At 42.2% G+C, this 15166-nt stretch overlaps 1 protein-coding gene across 1 annotated transcript in view; it reads left to right on the top strand.

The window, feature by feature from the left end:
• The first annotated feature begins 841 nt into the window (after window positions 1-841).
• Window positions 842-15166, top strand: part of LOC138983651 (cilia- and flagella-associated protein 300-like) — a 121999-nt gene continuing 107674 nt past the window's right edge. The window contains exons 1-6 of the mRNA XM_070356932.1: window positions 842-958; window positions 2801-2882; window positions 5562-5634; window positions 8079-8242; window positions 9952-10124; window positions 11879-11945. Coding sequence (XP_070213033.1) covers window positions 861-958; window positions 2801-2882; window positions 5562-5634; window positions 8079-8242; window positions 9952-10124; window positions 11879-11945 — 657 coding nt within the window. The 5' untranslated portion in view covers window positions 842-860. The remainder of the gene's footprint in view (window positions 959-2800; window positions 2883-5561; window positions 5635-8078; window positions 8243-9951; window positions 10125-11878; window positions 11946-15166) is intronic.

Raw genomic sequence — 15166 nt, 5'->3', positions numbered from 1 at the left:
TAAGTTATGCAACGATCGACGGTCTGCCTGTGGTCCATAGGCTACTGACTCGATTTGACTGATTTAGAGTAGTCCTATCAGTCCGGGCGATTGCTGGCTGAAAAAAAAGAAGATTATCCTACATGTATACGTGAGAGAGACACTCGTGAGATAATGAATCGTTCAAATCACACGTGTGCCATGTAAATGAGGTCATGTCAAGCAAGCCTGGCAGGGCCGGACCTGTTTTTGCACTGCCGCTAATGATGCCACAGTCACCCGGCGAGACAAACGTCATTATAGAAAAAAAAATTGCGCTCGCTAATTACCCTCGATGAATTTTTAGAACTAACACGTCACGCCACACTTTCACAGTGACGTTTCTTTACTTTGACGTCAGTAATAGATTGCACGAGGCTTTAGAAGAGATCGAGGTTCCAAAACGTGACAAGCGTCTTCAATTTAGCTGCCTCGACTGCAGGACATTTTCAGTAAAATACACGTAAGTACAGTATGTAGGATAAACAGAATACTACATGGCTTGCTGTGTCGTACCAGATTTACACTCGTTACTTTTTCACTAATAGTGAACAGCTCGCTTTCGCTCGCAGTTCAATACCAGTTTAAAAAACACTGTCAGACTCGTGTAAATCTGGTACGACACAGCAAGCCATGTAGTATTCTCTATTTATATGCTTTTGCCACAACGCTCGTTTATACAGATTAGTCTTATCTTATCTGATTACAATTTGTGATTTTAAAAGTTCAAATCAGCTCTCACGCTCACTCACCAGTCACAGAGATTTCGAGGGGAGCGAGGTAAGTCAAGGGAGTAACCTTTCCTCAGAAATAACAGTGCTCTCCCCTGAATAATTGACAGTATGGCGGACGCGGCAGCAAAATTCACGTTTCGACACATTGACGGGAAAGAATTCCCTTCCCTGTTGGACAAAGATAATCAGGATTATTTGATGAAATGGTAGGAGGTTTGATGTTTTAGGTTTGCAGGCTGAACACTCGCATGCTTGATAATTGATTGCAAACAGCTTCAGTTGCTAAGGACTCTCTACTCTCTCCTCAACCGTCAACGTTCGAACTTCTGGAATTTTCTTGCAGTTATACTTATAGCATACGAACCATTATCGTGAAAACTCGTTACTGAAGATCGTTAAAAGATATATTCTCATGTTTTGACCTGTTCGCAGTGTTTCGGTTAATGTGCGTTCGTTCTTCCGCGTGTGTGTGTGTGTGCATGTATGTGTGTGTGTGTGTTTGTGTGTCTTCTTCTTCTTCTTCCATTTAACGCCCAGAGTCAACGTTCTGACTATTAGTGGCGCATTGGAGGGTTGCGGAAGAAAAAAACACACAAAAAAACAACAACCTAATTTGCAGGGAGAGGGGGGTGGGGGGGGGGGGGGGCAGGACCACACAGTATTTTCAAGTCTCGGGCTAGGCCAAGCCGGCGGCCGGAGCGGTTGCAGGGGTTAAACCCCTGCCGGTGCTGCCCTAGCCTTCATCGACCCTACTTACTGGTGGCCTAGGACAGGGTACAGGGTTTTGTTTACAGGTGCTGGCAGTGGTGCATGGGATGCGCTGGAGGTGAAGGCGGCTGCTGTCGCCGCGCTGACAACCTCCTCTGGTAGCTCATTCCACTCATTCGTGTCAGTGAGAGAGAGGGAGAGATATTTGACTTGGTGACTGGTTGTTATTCTCATGGGTTTGTTCTAACATTCTGCAGTGAACTTGAACTTTAACAACCAGTGAATATGTTTTACATCTGTGTTCATAGTTAGACAAGATCTCTGTGGATTTCTGTTTTTACTATTTAAAAGCTTGTATTTCAATTTTCATTACACCAGTTTAGTGTTTACCAACAAACTACAGAGTGGCTCAGGAGCGGGTTATGGAGTCCCCTGGCTGAACCAGTCAATGGTATCTCACATAATAGATATTCCTAGCTTTCCCTTGCTAGGCAGGTAGCCGTTCTTATCTCGGTTGTTAACGAACTGTGCTAGGGTTCGTGAGGTTGTAGGTTTGAGCCCTGCCATTGCATTTTTATTTTTTCTTTTTCTTTTTCATCTTTTTAACTTTTTTCCCCCTCTTACCTCTCCTTTCTTTTATCTGACACCATTCTTCTTTATTCCTAAGCATTTCAGTGAACTGAGATTGCAACAGCAAAGCTCACGGGTCACTGATTCGGCATTGATCACTAAATTCGTCCGCGAACCAAGCAACGTGAATCACTGGTAACAAGGCTTGAAGCAGCATTAGTTAAAAAAAAAAAGTGTTATATATATATATATATATATATATGAATATATCATTAACAACATGGAAAAAACAAAACAAACAAAAAACCAGGTTTCATGGCAAAACATAAATCTGCTTCGTCTTAAGTTACTTCGACTTATGTCTGCTTCGAACCGCATCTCTCGCGAGGCTACGGTCAGTCTCTCATCAGTGATCGCGCTGTTGCTGAAACACAAGTCTTTCTGAGTCTAAAACAGATCAGCAGTAATCTTTTTTCAAAAGAGCAAAGACCACAGTTCTTTAATGAACAACCCATCAGACTTAAATAAAGTAGAGTGCCGGTCCCCTAGTCTGGGGGCTCTGTAACCGGCTGGTCGGATCTCCAGCCTAGGCCAACAAACTAATGTTTACACAACCACACATTAATCACTGAAAAGTGGTTGAAATAGAAATTATTCACGGTATAAACCTAACAGTTTTTTTTAAAAGTTTAATTAAAAGTCACAGCTAACAGTTGGATTATTGTTTGTTTTTCTTATTGTATACATGATTGTTTTCTAATAATATCCAGGTGCATGAAAGGCAGAATCGGAGCACAGATGTACACCTTTGATCAGATGTTTCAAGCGTATGAAAAAGATCAATTTGTTCTGGTGAGTATTGGTGTCTGTGTGTGTTGTTTGACTGGTACTCAGGCGGTCTCTTTGATTTTTTTCGTATTCCATACACGGATTAGGCGCTTCTTATACAAGACAGCAGGGGTCAAACTCGAGGAAAAAAGTCGCCCCTTATGACCCTGAAAGTACGGTACATGTACACTTGGATTGATTCTGAAAACAAGAACATTTACTGCATGACCTGTACCAACATGAGTTTTTGGAGTAAATGTAACCGATATGACAAAGAATGTTTTTTTGAAGGTCTCACAGAACTTCCAAAAGTCCTCCTGGTTTTGGGACCATCTAAAGTTCCACTAATGGGAGTCCTTTGAGCCCCTAACATTGACAATTGGGAGTCCTTTGACCCCCTAACATTTACAATTGGGGGTCCTTTGACCCCCTAACATTTACAATTGGGGGTCCTTTGACCCCCTAACATTTACAATTGGGGGTCCTTTGACCCCCTAACATTGACAATTGGGAGTCCTTTGACCCCCTAACATTGACAATTGGGAGTCCTTTGACCCCCTAACATTGACAATTGGGGGTCCTTTAACCCCCTAACATTGACAATTGGGGGTCCTTTGACCCCCTAACATTTACAATTGGGGGTCCTGGGACCCTTTAGGAGAGCCCTGGTGTGTGTTTGTGTGTAGGTTTGTGTGTAGGTTTGTGTGTGAATGTGCCTGTGAATGTGCCTGTGCATGTATCTATACATCTATCTATACATATCTATCTATCTATACATATAATAAAAGAGAGTGTCTGTCTGTCTGTCTGTCTGTCTGTCTGTGGTCGCCATACCTCTGAGATGGCAAGAGGCAGGAACAAGATAGTGTGCACGTACACTCCCTAGGTGCCGCAGATGTGCACCTGGGTTTTAGTTTCTTGATTCACTGTTTCCTTTCTCAGATTATGGACCTCCCATTTATTGAATACAGCCTATATGGTGCAAGACCAGTTCAGTGCCTACTGTTCACCTGTAGCAAGCACATCATGCCAGTGATATTAGAGACTCGCTATTGCTCCTATGAGGGGAAGAAATGAAGAATGAAAAATTAACTGGACAATTCCGGAAATTTCTAGAAGGTAAGGGAGATAACTCTTTTTTGTCTGTGGTCGCCATACCTCTGAGATGGCAAGAGGCAGGAACAAGATAGTGCCGCAGATGTGCACCTGGGTTTTAGTTTCTTGATTCATTGTTTCCTTTCTCAGATTATGGACCTCCCATTTATTGAATACAGCCTATATGGTGCAAGACCAGTTCAGTGCCTACTGTTCACCTGTAGCAAGCACATCATGCCAGTGATATTAGAGACTCGCTATAATTGCTCCTATGAGGGGAAGAAATGAAGAATGAAAAATTAATTAGACAGTTCCGGAAATTTCTAGAAGGTAAGGGAGATAACTCTTTTTTTGTCTGTGGTCGCCATACCTCTGAGATGGCAAGAGGCAGGAACAAGATAGTGTGCACGTACACTCTCTAGGTGCCGCAGATGTGCACCTGGGTTTTAGTTTCTTGATTCATTGTTTCCTTTCTCAGATTATGGACCTCCCATTTATTGAATACAGCCTATATGGTGCAAGACCAGTTCAGTGCCTACTGTTCACCTGTAGCAAGCACATCATGCCAGTGATATTAGAGACTCGCTATTGCTCCTAGGAGGGGAAGAAATGAAGAATGAAAAATTAACTGGACAGTTCCGGAAATTTCTAGAATGTAAGGGAGATAACTCTTTTTTTGTATCCAAACAAAGGAGGTAAAGCTAATGATAATGGGATAGCGAGCGTCTTAAATTGCTACAGGGCTCCGCTTACTCCCGGGCGAAGCCGGGCTTAACTGCTAGTACATATAAATAAAAGAGAGTGTCTGTCTGTCTGTGTGTGTGTGTGTCTGTCTGTCTGTGATCGCCAAAGCTCAGAGATGGCAAAAGATAAGCACAAGATATTTTGCATGCACACTGCCCTGGACCCACAAATGTGCACCTGGGTTTTAGTTTCTCCAGACATTGTTTCCTTCCTGGATAATTACCCTCCCCATCTATCAATACAGTCTATATAGTGCAAGGGAGGTAAGTCATGCTTTGTCACCCACGGAAGGGAGGTAACTTTCATCAAACCAGTATACCGTGTCATTCTCAAGGGTTACCCCCCGCCCGCTATCATCCCGCCGCCCCCCCCCCCCCCCCCCACACACACACACTGCTCCCCCTCCCTGCCTTCCAGATCATCGCGAATAATGTTTACGAAACGATCGCCTCAGTGAAAGATCACGAGAATTTACAGATTTCTCTCCCCTGTTCAAAAAGGTATGACGCGCTCACTCATGAGGTATGCGTGCTTTGATCAGACGGTAACTACAGTGGGTGTGAGAAGGGGTAAACAAATCACGAAGAACACGTTGAACCAAATAGAAACTTGCCTTGCCTACATATCCAAATGTATGAGCTCACACTGTCATTTTTCTTGTCCACACTGGAATAAGATTCGAGAGGTTTCTGAGAGAGGGGAGAGCAGAAACACCCGGGCGAAGCCGGGCCTGACTGCTAGTATATATATATGTGTGTGTTCAACTCACACACCAGAGCTTCATCTGACGGCTTAGACATTTTATATATACATGTACATGTTTTTAATATTTTTGGACTGACATTTTGTTACCAACATTTGCAGGACTTTTTGAAAGATGACAATGTGACAAGTACTCTCCAATCTCTGGCAGCCTCTGGCAAGTGGAGCCCTGTTGGTGAGAAGATTCATTTATTCTTTGTTGAGAAGCAAATACAGTGGAACCTGTCAATAATGACCCCCCGAGGGACCGAGCAAAAGTGGTCTTTGTAGACAGGTGGTCAACTATGGGAAGGTAAATAACATAGAAGGCAAACAAGTCTGGAATCCGTTAAAGTGGTCGTTGTGGGCAGTTACACAGTCACTTTCCAGAGGCGGTAACAATGGGCAAGTTCAACTGTATAAGGCCAAAAGAAATGCAAGGTTGATTACTGTAACATGATAAAGGAAAGAAGAGTCAGTTCGTAGTTTCTTTTTCTTTTTGGGTGGAGCGCTGAATGTCCCATTATCTGTGAACCTTCAATTGTTTTTACATTTAGTCAAGTTTTGACTAAATGTTTTAACATAGAGGGGGGAATCGAGACGAGGGTCGTGGTGTATGTGTGTCTGTCTGTCTGTCTGTCTGTCTGTCTGTGTGTGTGTGTAGAGCGATTCAGACTAAACTACTGGGCCGATCTTTATGAAATTTGACATGAGAGTTCCTAGGTATGATATCCCCGGACGTTTTTTTCTTTTTTTCGATAAATACCTTTGATGACGTCATATCCGGCTTTTTGTAAAAGTTGAGGCGGCACTGTCACACCCTCATTTTTTCAATCAAATTGATTGAAATTTTGGCAAAGCAATCTTTGACGAAGCCCGGGGTTTGGTATTGCATTTCAGCTTGGTGGCTTAAAAACTAATGAGTGAGTTTGGTCATTAAAAATCGGAAACTTGTAATTAAAATTATTTTTTTATTAAACGATCCAAAAACAATTTCATCTTATTCTTCGTCATTTTCTGATTCCAAAAACATATACATATGTTATATTTGGATTAAAAACAAGCTCTGAAAATTAAAAATATAAAAATTATGATCAAAATTAAATTTCCGAAATCGTTTTAAAAACAATTTCATCTTATTCCTTGTCGGTTCCTGATTCCAAAAACATATAGATATGATATGTTTGGATTAAAAACACGCTCAGAAAGTTAAAACGAAGAGAGGTACAGTAAAGCGTGCTATGAAGCACAGCGCAATCGCTACCGCGCCAAACAGGCTCGTCACTTTCACTGCCTTTTGCACTAGCGGCGGACTACGTTCAGTTTCATTCTGTGAGTTCCACAGCTTGACTAAATGTAGTAATTTCGCCTTACGCGACTTGTTTAAATTGTGGTAGAAGTTTGAAAGTCGGTCGGGTGTCACTAATCCAACTTTAGGGGTAGTGGGCATGGCTAAAAATTACCCATTGAAAACTGTTCTAACCAAAACGAAGCAGTTGCTGAGAAACGTGAATGTTGATCATCTAAGTGAATGTTGATCATCTAAGTGAGTGTTGATCATCTAAGTGAATGTTGATCATCTAAGTGAATGTTGATCATCTAAGTGAATGTTGATCATCTAAGGGAATGTTGATCATCTAAGTGAATGTTGATCATCTAAGTGAATGTTGATCATCTAAGTGAACGTTGATCATCTAAGTGAATGTAATCATTCTTGAGGCTTAATGAGCTTCCCGAATGTTGCGCCACTCAAATCTTTCAAATCTGCTTGTGTATATTGTTGATGCTCGTTATAAAGTTGATTTGGTTACAGGAGCTGTGTAAGATAACAGGTACATAGTGCATGTATCAACATTTGAGTATGGGAAATAATACATTTGAATCCAAATATCTTATATATATATATATGTGTACTTTATAATCAAATGTCAGGTATTGTTAATTTTTGAGTCACTTGAGAAAAAGTGACTCTATGTAATCGGTCAGTGTTAGTCTGTCCGGCCGGCCGTCCGGCCGGCCGGCCGTCCGTAGACACCACCTTAACGTTGGACTTTTCTCGGAAACTATCAAAGCGATCGGGCTCATATTTTGTTTAGTCGTGACCTCCAATGACCTCTACACTTTAACGATGGTTTCGTTGACCTTTGACCTTTTTCAAGGTCACAGGTCAGCGTCAAAGGAAAAATTAGACATTTTATATCTTTGACAAAGTTCATCGGATGTGATTGAAACTTTGTAGGATTATTCTTTACATCAAAGTATTTACATCTGTAGCCTTTTACGAACATTATCAGAAAAACAAGGGAGATAACTAGCCTTTTCTGTTCGGCAACACACAACTTAACGTTGGGCTTTTCTCGGAAACTATAAAAGTGACCGGGCTCAAATTTTATGTGAACGTGACTCATTGTGTTGTGAATAGCAATTTCTTCCTGTCCATCTGATGCCTCATATAATATTCAGAACTGCGAAAGTGACTCGATCGAGCGTTTGCTCTTCTTGTTTTAACATTGTGTGATATCTTACGCATAGTGGTACTTAGACGTGTCATTCAGATTGTTTGTATTTTTGTCACAGGTGATGCCTGCACATGCAAGCAGATTGATTTATTCATTGATGTCATACTGTTTTTACCCACAGGCTTGAAGGCAGAGTCGGTGACGGCCACATCCATCCCGTGCACTGTCATGTCCATGTCATTCTTTGACAAGCTCTACGAGGATGTTGTGCGTTCCTGTGGTTCTATCCGCAAGTGCATGGATGAGTTTTTTGGCGACTTCACTGTCTCTGATGAGCTCAGACAGGTCAGTTTAGAAAAGTAACATTAGTCTTGTGAGAAAATGGTTGCATCATTCTCAAAAATTGTGGACCATAATTTTGTGAAATGCAGTTTTAGACTTTTTTGAAATGCTTGTGATGTATGATCGATGATGTATATGATATATTCTCATGATTGATGCTCCAGATAATTAATGATACATATACAAACAACCTAAAAGCACATTATCTGATATAATTGCTGTCTTTTCATGTAATTAAAACAAATTGTAATTCAATCAAGTTTGCGTTTTAATGAAACAGATCCTGTGATTGGTCAGAATGCCCCAACTCATTAAAAATTACCGGTCATTAATTGTCGATAACCACTCGCTAAAAAATCCATTAACAACCTGCTGGCGAGGCGCATTGATACAGCCTCAACTAGTCTCGGTTAGCTTTGAGGGTCATTTTACAAGTAGGAAATATGAAGGCCAACGAAATACCGAGACCATAAGTGATGACGTCAGTCAATTCCAAAGATCGCTTTTGTGATGTTTTAGAGTTTGCTGTCCAGAAACCCGTCAAAAAAGAAGGGAAAATGTGTGTGAAAGAAAACAAAACAGGAGCAGAGTGATACGATAGGAATACAGAGACATATTTCTTGGGACTTGACCCTTGCAGGTAGGTGGACTGAAAGTAGTGTGTGAACAGAACAGAACCAATTCTGTCTGTTTACAACCGCATGAAAGCAGGAAAGAGATCGTCGTCAGATTGAATTACAATAACATTAACATGCTTCCATCTGAAACTTCGAGGTCTTCATCGGGGATTGACGCCCTCCCAACGTCTAATTGAAGCCCTCCGTCGCTTCGCTCCGCCGGGCTTCAATTAGCTTTTGTCGGGCGTCAATCCCCGATGAAGACCTCGAAGTTTCAAATGGAAGCATGTTAATGTGTAATTCAAATCTAGGTATCACCCGATGCTACATGAGTAATTTCCTTTAAACGCTTAATGTAATGCGCAGGACACAAACAAGCAATTTGTGCAGAGGTTCCTAATTCTTTCCATGGCAGAGAGATATTTGCATATCAGAGAGATATTTGGAAACAATATCTATTACTGAAAGCAACATCATTAGTACATGGGTGCAACTCTTCCGTCTATCACTCACATTTCATGGTTTCCATTGGTCCCCTATGTTGGTTGAGTCTTAGGAGAGGTAGCACCTCTGCAAACAAACCTGGCAGCTGGTCCTCAATCAATGCTCAACTCTCACTTCTGGCTCCAAGAAAGCTATTAGGGATAACAGGTAGACAGATTCTACTGGCGGGGTAAACAAAGTGAGGGGGTGATATGTTCTCGTCTCATTGGTGGGCAGACTGAGCTCAGCAGCTCTGGCAGGCAGTCAGTCTTGGCAAGGAATCCCCGATACACGTCCATGGCTGAAAGCGAGTCTGCCAGACACATGCAGTGTCTAACTTTTGCACCACATACCATACTCTTCATGTAGGAGAGAGTGACCCAGTACAGCCTGATGGGAACACCTCTTCAACCAGTAAGTGTAGAAGTTGAAGAGGAAGAAGAGTAATGGACACCGCCGCTCTCATAAAGCTGGTCTCAGAGTAGTTAAGGATCTGTAGCTTCTCACTCACCTACGTTCAATCATGGTTATGGGATTTCCTACCAGGCGGGTGTATCTAGGCATGGTTATCAGTAATTTGGTAATTATGGCCATTTGTTTTCCTCTCCACAGATGCTGCTGAATGAGGATTCTGACTGCTACTGTATGTTCAATGAGTCGGACCGAGAACAGTTCCTCTTTCACCTGTTTGAACACCTGTGTCTGGGAGGGCAGATCTGTCAGTATGAGGACAAGATAGACCCCTACCTGGACGTCACTAAGCAGCTGTACAAAGATCTTGTGAGGTAAGCCATCAGAGCACGTTTGACTCCCTTTTGACCATACAGCAGTTCAATATGTGACATTGCTCAATGCAGCGGGCCCCCTTTTTATAGATCTTCCCTCTTTTTACATCTTATTTTTGTTAGGCTTAATTCAGTTCATTATGTGTGTAAATATACCTGCATTTTAAGACTCCCAGGGAGTCCCTCCCTTTTAAGACGTGATGTTTGAGGTCTTACAGGGGGGTTCCACTCCTTAAAGATGAGGCTGTGCTGGTATGGAAGGGCACCTTTCATTTGTCAACTGCAGTTTTGCAACCCGTTAGACCCATGATTTAACACTAGGCATCAGTTGTGCTAAGATAGTAGTGTGAGAAAGTTGATGGTTACACCACCACTAACTTTCTCTGTTTAAAGGCATGTTCCTTGTATAAACTGTTTGGCTCATGCTCTCAAATCGGGCTAGGCTTTTTCCTTTCTCAAGCAAGTGACTGTAGGCTCAGATTAGAACCAGAGTGTCTCAAGATGAGGGTTTGTACGTCCCATCCTCAACTCAGGTCAAAATGAGCTCGGCTTATTCTCTCCCTGACCGGACGCGACAGTCCTACGCGAATCTATCAAAACTAGGAATACAGAGTTATCTCCCATATGTTTTTCGCGAGCACGGGATCTAAATTTGAGATCAGTATTCGCGAGACGAAAATGATTGCAGATTGGCCGACTTCGACAGTGATCTCCGTTCTGTTCTTCACAGTTATGATAAAGACATCGTTCTAAGGTCAAAACAAGTCGAAATTTTGGGACTGCTGCCGGAAGGAGACCGTAATATATGGTTGCATCACTACAGAAAAAATCGTCTGCTTCAGCGAACGCCGAAACCAAACAGTTGATTATCACGTGACACTTTTGCCATATTTAGAGTTGTTTGCACAGTAAATACAACCGTGAAAAAATAGCTCCCTTGAAACTGTCTTACAAATCAATTCCTTTGTAATTTAAAAATTACACAACACCATGAAAAATCCTTATTGACGATCGCGAATCTGCTTATATCAATAATACATTACAAAAAGCTCTAAATATGTAAAAAAAATCGGTTTCCTTGCCAGACAAGGAAACTCAAGGCATCCTGTCAGGGAGAGAATGAGCCGAACTCATTTTGACCTGAGTTCAGGATGGGTCTGTCCCTGTTGGATGTTTATTGATACAATAAAGTAGCTGCATCAGGATTTTGTTGCCTGTTGCCTGTATCACCTAGTGTATCAGGATCAAGATGCCTGCTAGCATGCTGGCAAGAGTTTTTGCCCTTAGATCAAGAACTGTCTCTCTCTCTTTCTCTCTCTCTCTCTCTCTCTCTCTCTCTCTCTGGCGAGGGCTGGTTGAAAAAAAGCTCGTTGTATTGCTTATGCCACAACCCTCGAGAAATAAAATTTGATTTGATTTGATCTCTCTTTCTCTCTCTCTCTCTCTCTCTCTCTCTCTCTCTCTCTCTCTCTCTCTCTCTCTCAGGCACACACACATGCATGTATACACACACACTCACACACACACACACACACACACACACACACACACTCACGAGAAGGCTCTGAACATAGACATGAATGTTGGTTTTTCAAAATGTTTCTAACTTTTATATAATTATTCTCATCATTTGGCATTAATCTTTGCTTAGGGGTATACAGTATGTCTACATCGTTGATTAGAGTGATTGCATGTCAATGCAGACAGAAAAGTGGAAAATGACCACAATGTGTGTTTTCTCTCTGATTGTGCAGTGTTCAGAAAAATCCTGACTCCAAAGAGCTGGTGGTCACATCATCTGTGTTCAAAGTCACGGCCTCTGTGAGTACAAACCACTGTTTGTGTGTGTCTGTGTGTGTGTACGGTGTGTGTGTCTGTGTGTGTGTCTGTGTGTGTGTGTCCATGTAAGGGCTTCTCCTTGTTGTACACTGTCTGTGTCATGCTGGTGTTACTTGGTACCAAGGTTATTTAGAGAGCGCACGCTGGCTTGAGCCCTCTGGGGGTTTGTCTTGTCCTAAGCTACTGGTTCTTACTCCCTGCCCTGGGACTGGTAGCAGGGAGGGTGGGGGGTGGGGGGGGGGGGGGGGGGAGGTGGGATTGTTTGATCAGGTATCCCACCTCGTAGCTAGAGCCAGTAGTGCAGCTCTTGACCGCAAGATGCTCCATTTGTAGGACTCATGGGTCTTTTCAGTGGAGACAACACTGCAATCTGTTATCGCACACTATCCTGTTAAGTCATTGCCACTTGGTCGGCGATGGCTTATTCGTCCAGGCTAGGCGAGCTTCTCTTATATTGCAACAAATCTCCACCTCCGCCACTTGTGGTCTGTTGGGTTGGGGCTGGTCTCCCCTCTACCGATGAGGCAGTCTGGTCCTAGTACTCACGTGACCACGTGGGGGGTTAGTGCATAGTCACTGTCACACATCATATTTTCGATCGACCTACTGTTCTGGCTTGTGTTTGATAGATCCTGTGACCCAATTAATTTCTGCATAGGCTGATCAGCTGATCTTGAAAATCACCTGTTGGCTTTAAGATGAATCCATCAAATTATCTGTATATTTTTTAGTCTGTTTTTTTCATTTTAGCCAATCTCTGCTGGTGACTGTGCGCGCATGTGTGTGCGTGTTGTGCGTGTGTGTGTGATTGTGTGTGTGATTGTGTGTGTGATTGTGTGTCTGTGTGTGTTGAAAGTGCCTTTCAGTTAATGGGAACAGAACTTTCAGTGTGTGCTCAGATCTGTCTGTCTTTTGTTGTGTATCAGTTCTGCTACAAGTCTGGACCTGAGTGCACACTTTGAAGCAATTCATGAGTGCATCCTCTTCCACCCGGCCCCCTCCCAACCCCCTCCCATCCCCCTCCCCGTGATCTCAGCCTTTCCTGTCTGTGTTTGGTTGTTGATTTATTTAATTAAGTTATTTAATCATTTTTGTCTGCAAGTAAGTCTGAATTTTGGAAACCTTTGCACATGTAGACATAAACACAGATGGACAGCGCACATGCTGACATGCATACAGCAGAAGGATAGAGAGATATGACGCCTTTTTCTAGAAAAAAGGAAAAGCACATCAGCACGAACTATCACTGCCTCGATTATTACTTGGCTGGCTACTGAAAAGTTGCCACTTGTACAGTAGAATCCCTCTTTTAAGACCCCCCCCCCCCCCCCCCAATTTAATTAAGACTCCCCATGCAGTTTTCAATGTGGTGCTCTGTGATTGCTTGACACAAGCTACCAGTGGCAATGTGATGCTCGTGATTGCTTGACACAAGCTACCAGTGGCAATGTTTGCCTTCTTGTTTCTGAGGGGTGCAACTCTTGCTGAGCCAAGAAAACTCCTAAAGAGACTTATTTTCGGACAGTGCATATATTGCAATTTGCTCTTTCCCTCAGAAGAAGACAAAAATATCAGAATTGTTGTTAGAGAAAATGCACCAGTGAGAATAATGTTTGACTTCAAAGAATTACAATTTTGTACAATAACAGTTATAGTCCTGTGTTTTTGCAAGGCATGTTAGAACCTAACAAAAATAAAATGTCTCTTTGTGTTGAATGTTATGAGTTTTATGCTGTTTTTGTCCGTGTGTATTTGTGAATGATTAATAAGGGTACACAGCAATCCCTGACCAAAAATGATTCTCAGTCATTAAGAGAGAGGGCAGGGTTTTCCTGGACACAGAAGAAATCTTACAAACAATTGGATTCACATTAGCGATTTTGAAATGTTCATTTTGGTTGTTTGTCTTTAATTTCCCTCAGCTACAATCGGCCAGACAAAAGTAGCTGGTTGAATACTTAGCAACTAGCTGTCCCATGTTGGGAGGGTAGACCAAGCAGTAAAGGGAATCAATAGAATTGTGTTGCCCCAAGCTAGCACAGTGGTACCTCCCTTTACGACCCCTCTCTTTTACGGGTCCCTCAATATTACAACCGACTTTTCTCTGACGAATTTTTTCTCCTTCTTTGTCTTAGTATTTCTCACCTCCATATTACGTCCCCCTCTCTAATACGACCGTCCATAGATGGACTTATAACGACTTTTCTGAAGTCAGGACATGACACAGGGCATCCAGTTTTTTTGCTTTGTTCCACGTTGTGAACGTTCTGTACTCGCGGTTCTTTGTGGCAGACTGTGTTGTGATATTCTATAATGTGAAAAATGAACATGCAAAAATGCATAAACACAAAAACATTCATGCATGCTCGCATTCACGCACGCACGCACGCACACACACACGCACTCACGCACACACACAAAGTCTCTTGCTTGCTCTCTCACTTTCATTTATTCTGAGGTTCACACACATACATGATGCATACCCACAGTATCCATGACTTCTAAAACATCACAGTTTGTGAGAGTATGAAAAGAAGCGGAAGGGGAAAGGGAGGGAGGATGGGATGGAGTGGTTGGATCAGGGGGGAGTTCCTGGCGTGTACAAAAACACTACAAAGAGCAAGTGAGAAATACTGTTTGAACAGAAAACCTTTCAAGTGACAGAATTGACATCCAAAAAGATCACAGGTTGAAAGTGATTTGAACAAACTTTCAAGTGACAGAAAATTACAGTCATTAAAATGGCAAACTGTGAAAGCAACACAAAATTCTCCCAAGGCTCCCAAGTTTGTTCAAACATGCTGTATTGTAAAATCATGCAAAATCAATTCAAAAAGTGACACACATTAACTGCTGATTCAGATGTCTCAGAGTATAAGACCACCAATCCATTCTGAAGCAATCAGGTGCATTTTGCTGATGAGTTGTTAGGCTGCGAAAAGGTTCCTTGTCATTAAGTTTTGCTTTTGATAAATTTGGAGTGAAAGTTTAGTCTGCATGACATACATGTGCTGTTCTTTTGTTCTGCATCCAAGGCCTTGGTGGAGCTTGGCACACCCTGTGAAATTGTCAGCAGTTAAATTGCGTATTTACCTTGACATAAAGAGAGGGGAATGCTGGAATTAGATCAAATCTAAGTTTGCTCTCCAGAAAGCCTATAGTTATAGTAGATATGGAAAGGGTAAAAAGGGACAGAGGGAATG

Source organism: Littorina saxatilis, linkage group LG13 (genome assembly GCF_037325665.1).
Source record: "Littorina saxatilis isolate snail1 linkage group LG13, US_GU_Lsax_2.0, whole genome shotgun sequence".
Taxonomy (NCBI): domain Eukaryota; kingdom Metazoa; phylum Mollusca; class Gastropoda; order Littorinimorpha; family Littorinidae; genus Littorina; species Littorina saxatilis.
The sequence above is the reverse complement of the archived record's forward strand: the minus strand, read 5'-3'. Positions and strand labels throughout refer to the sequence as shown.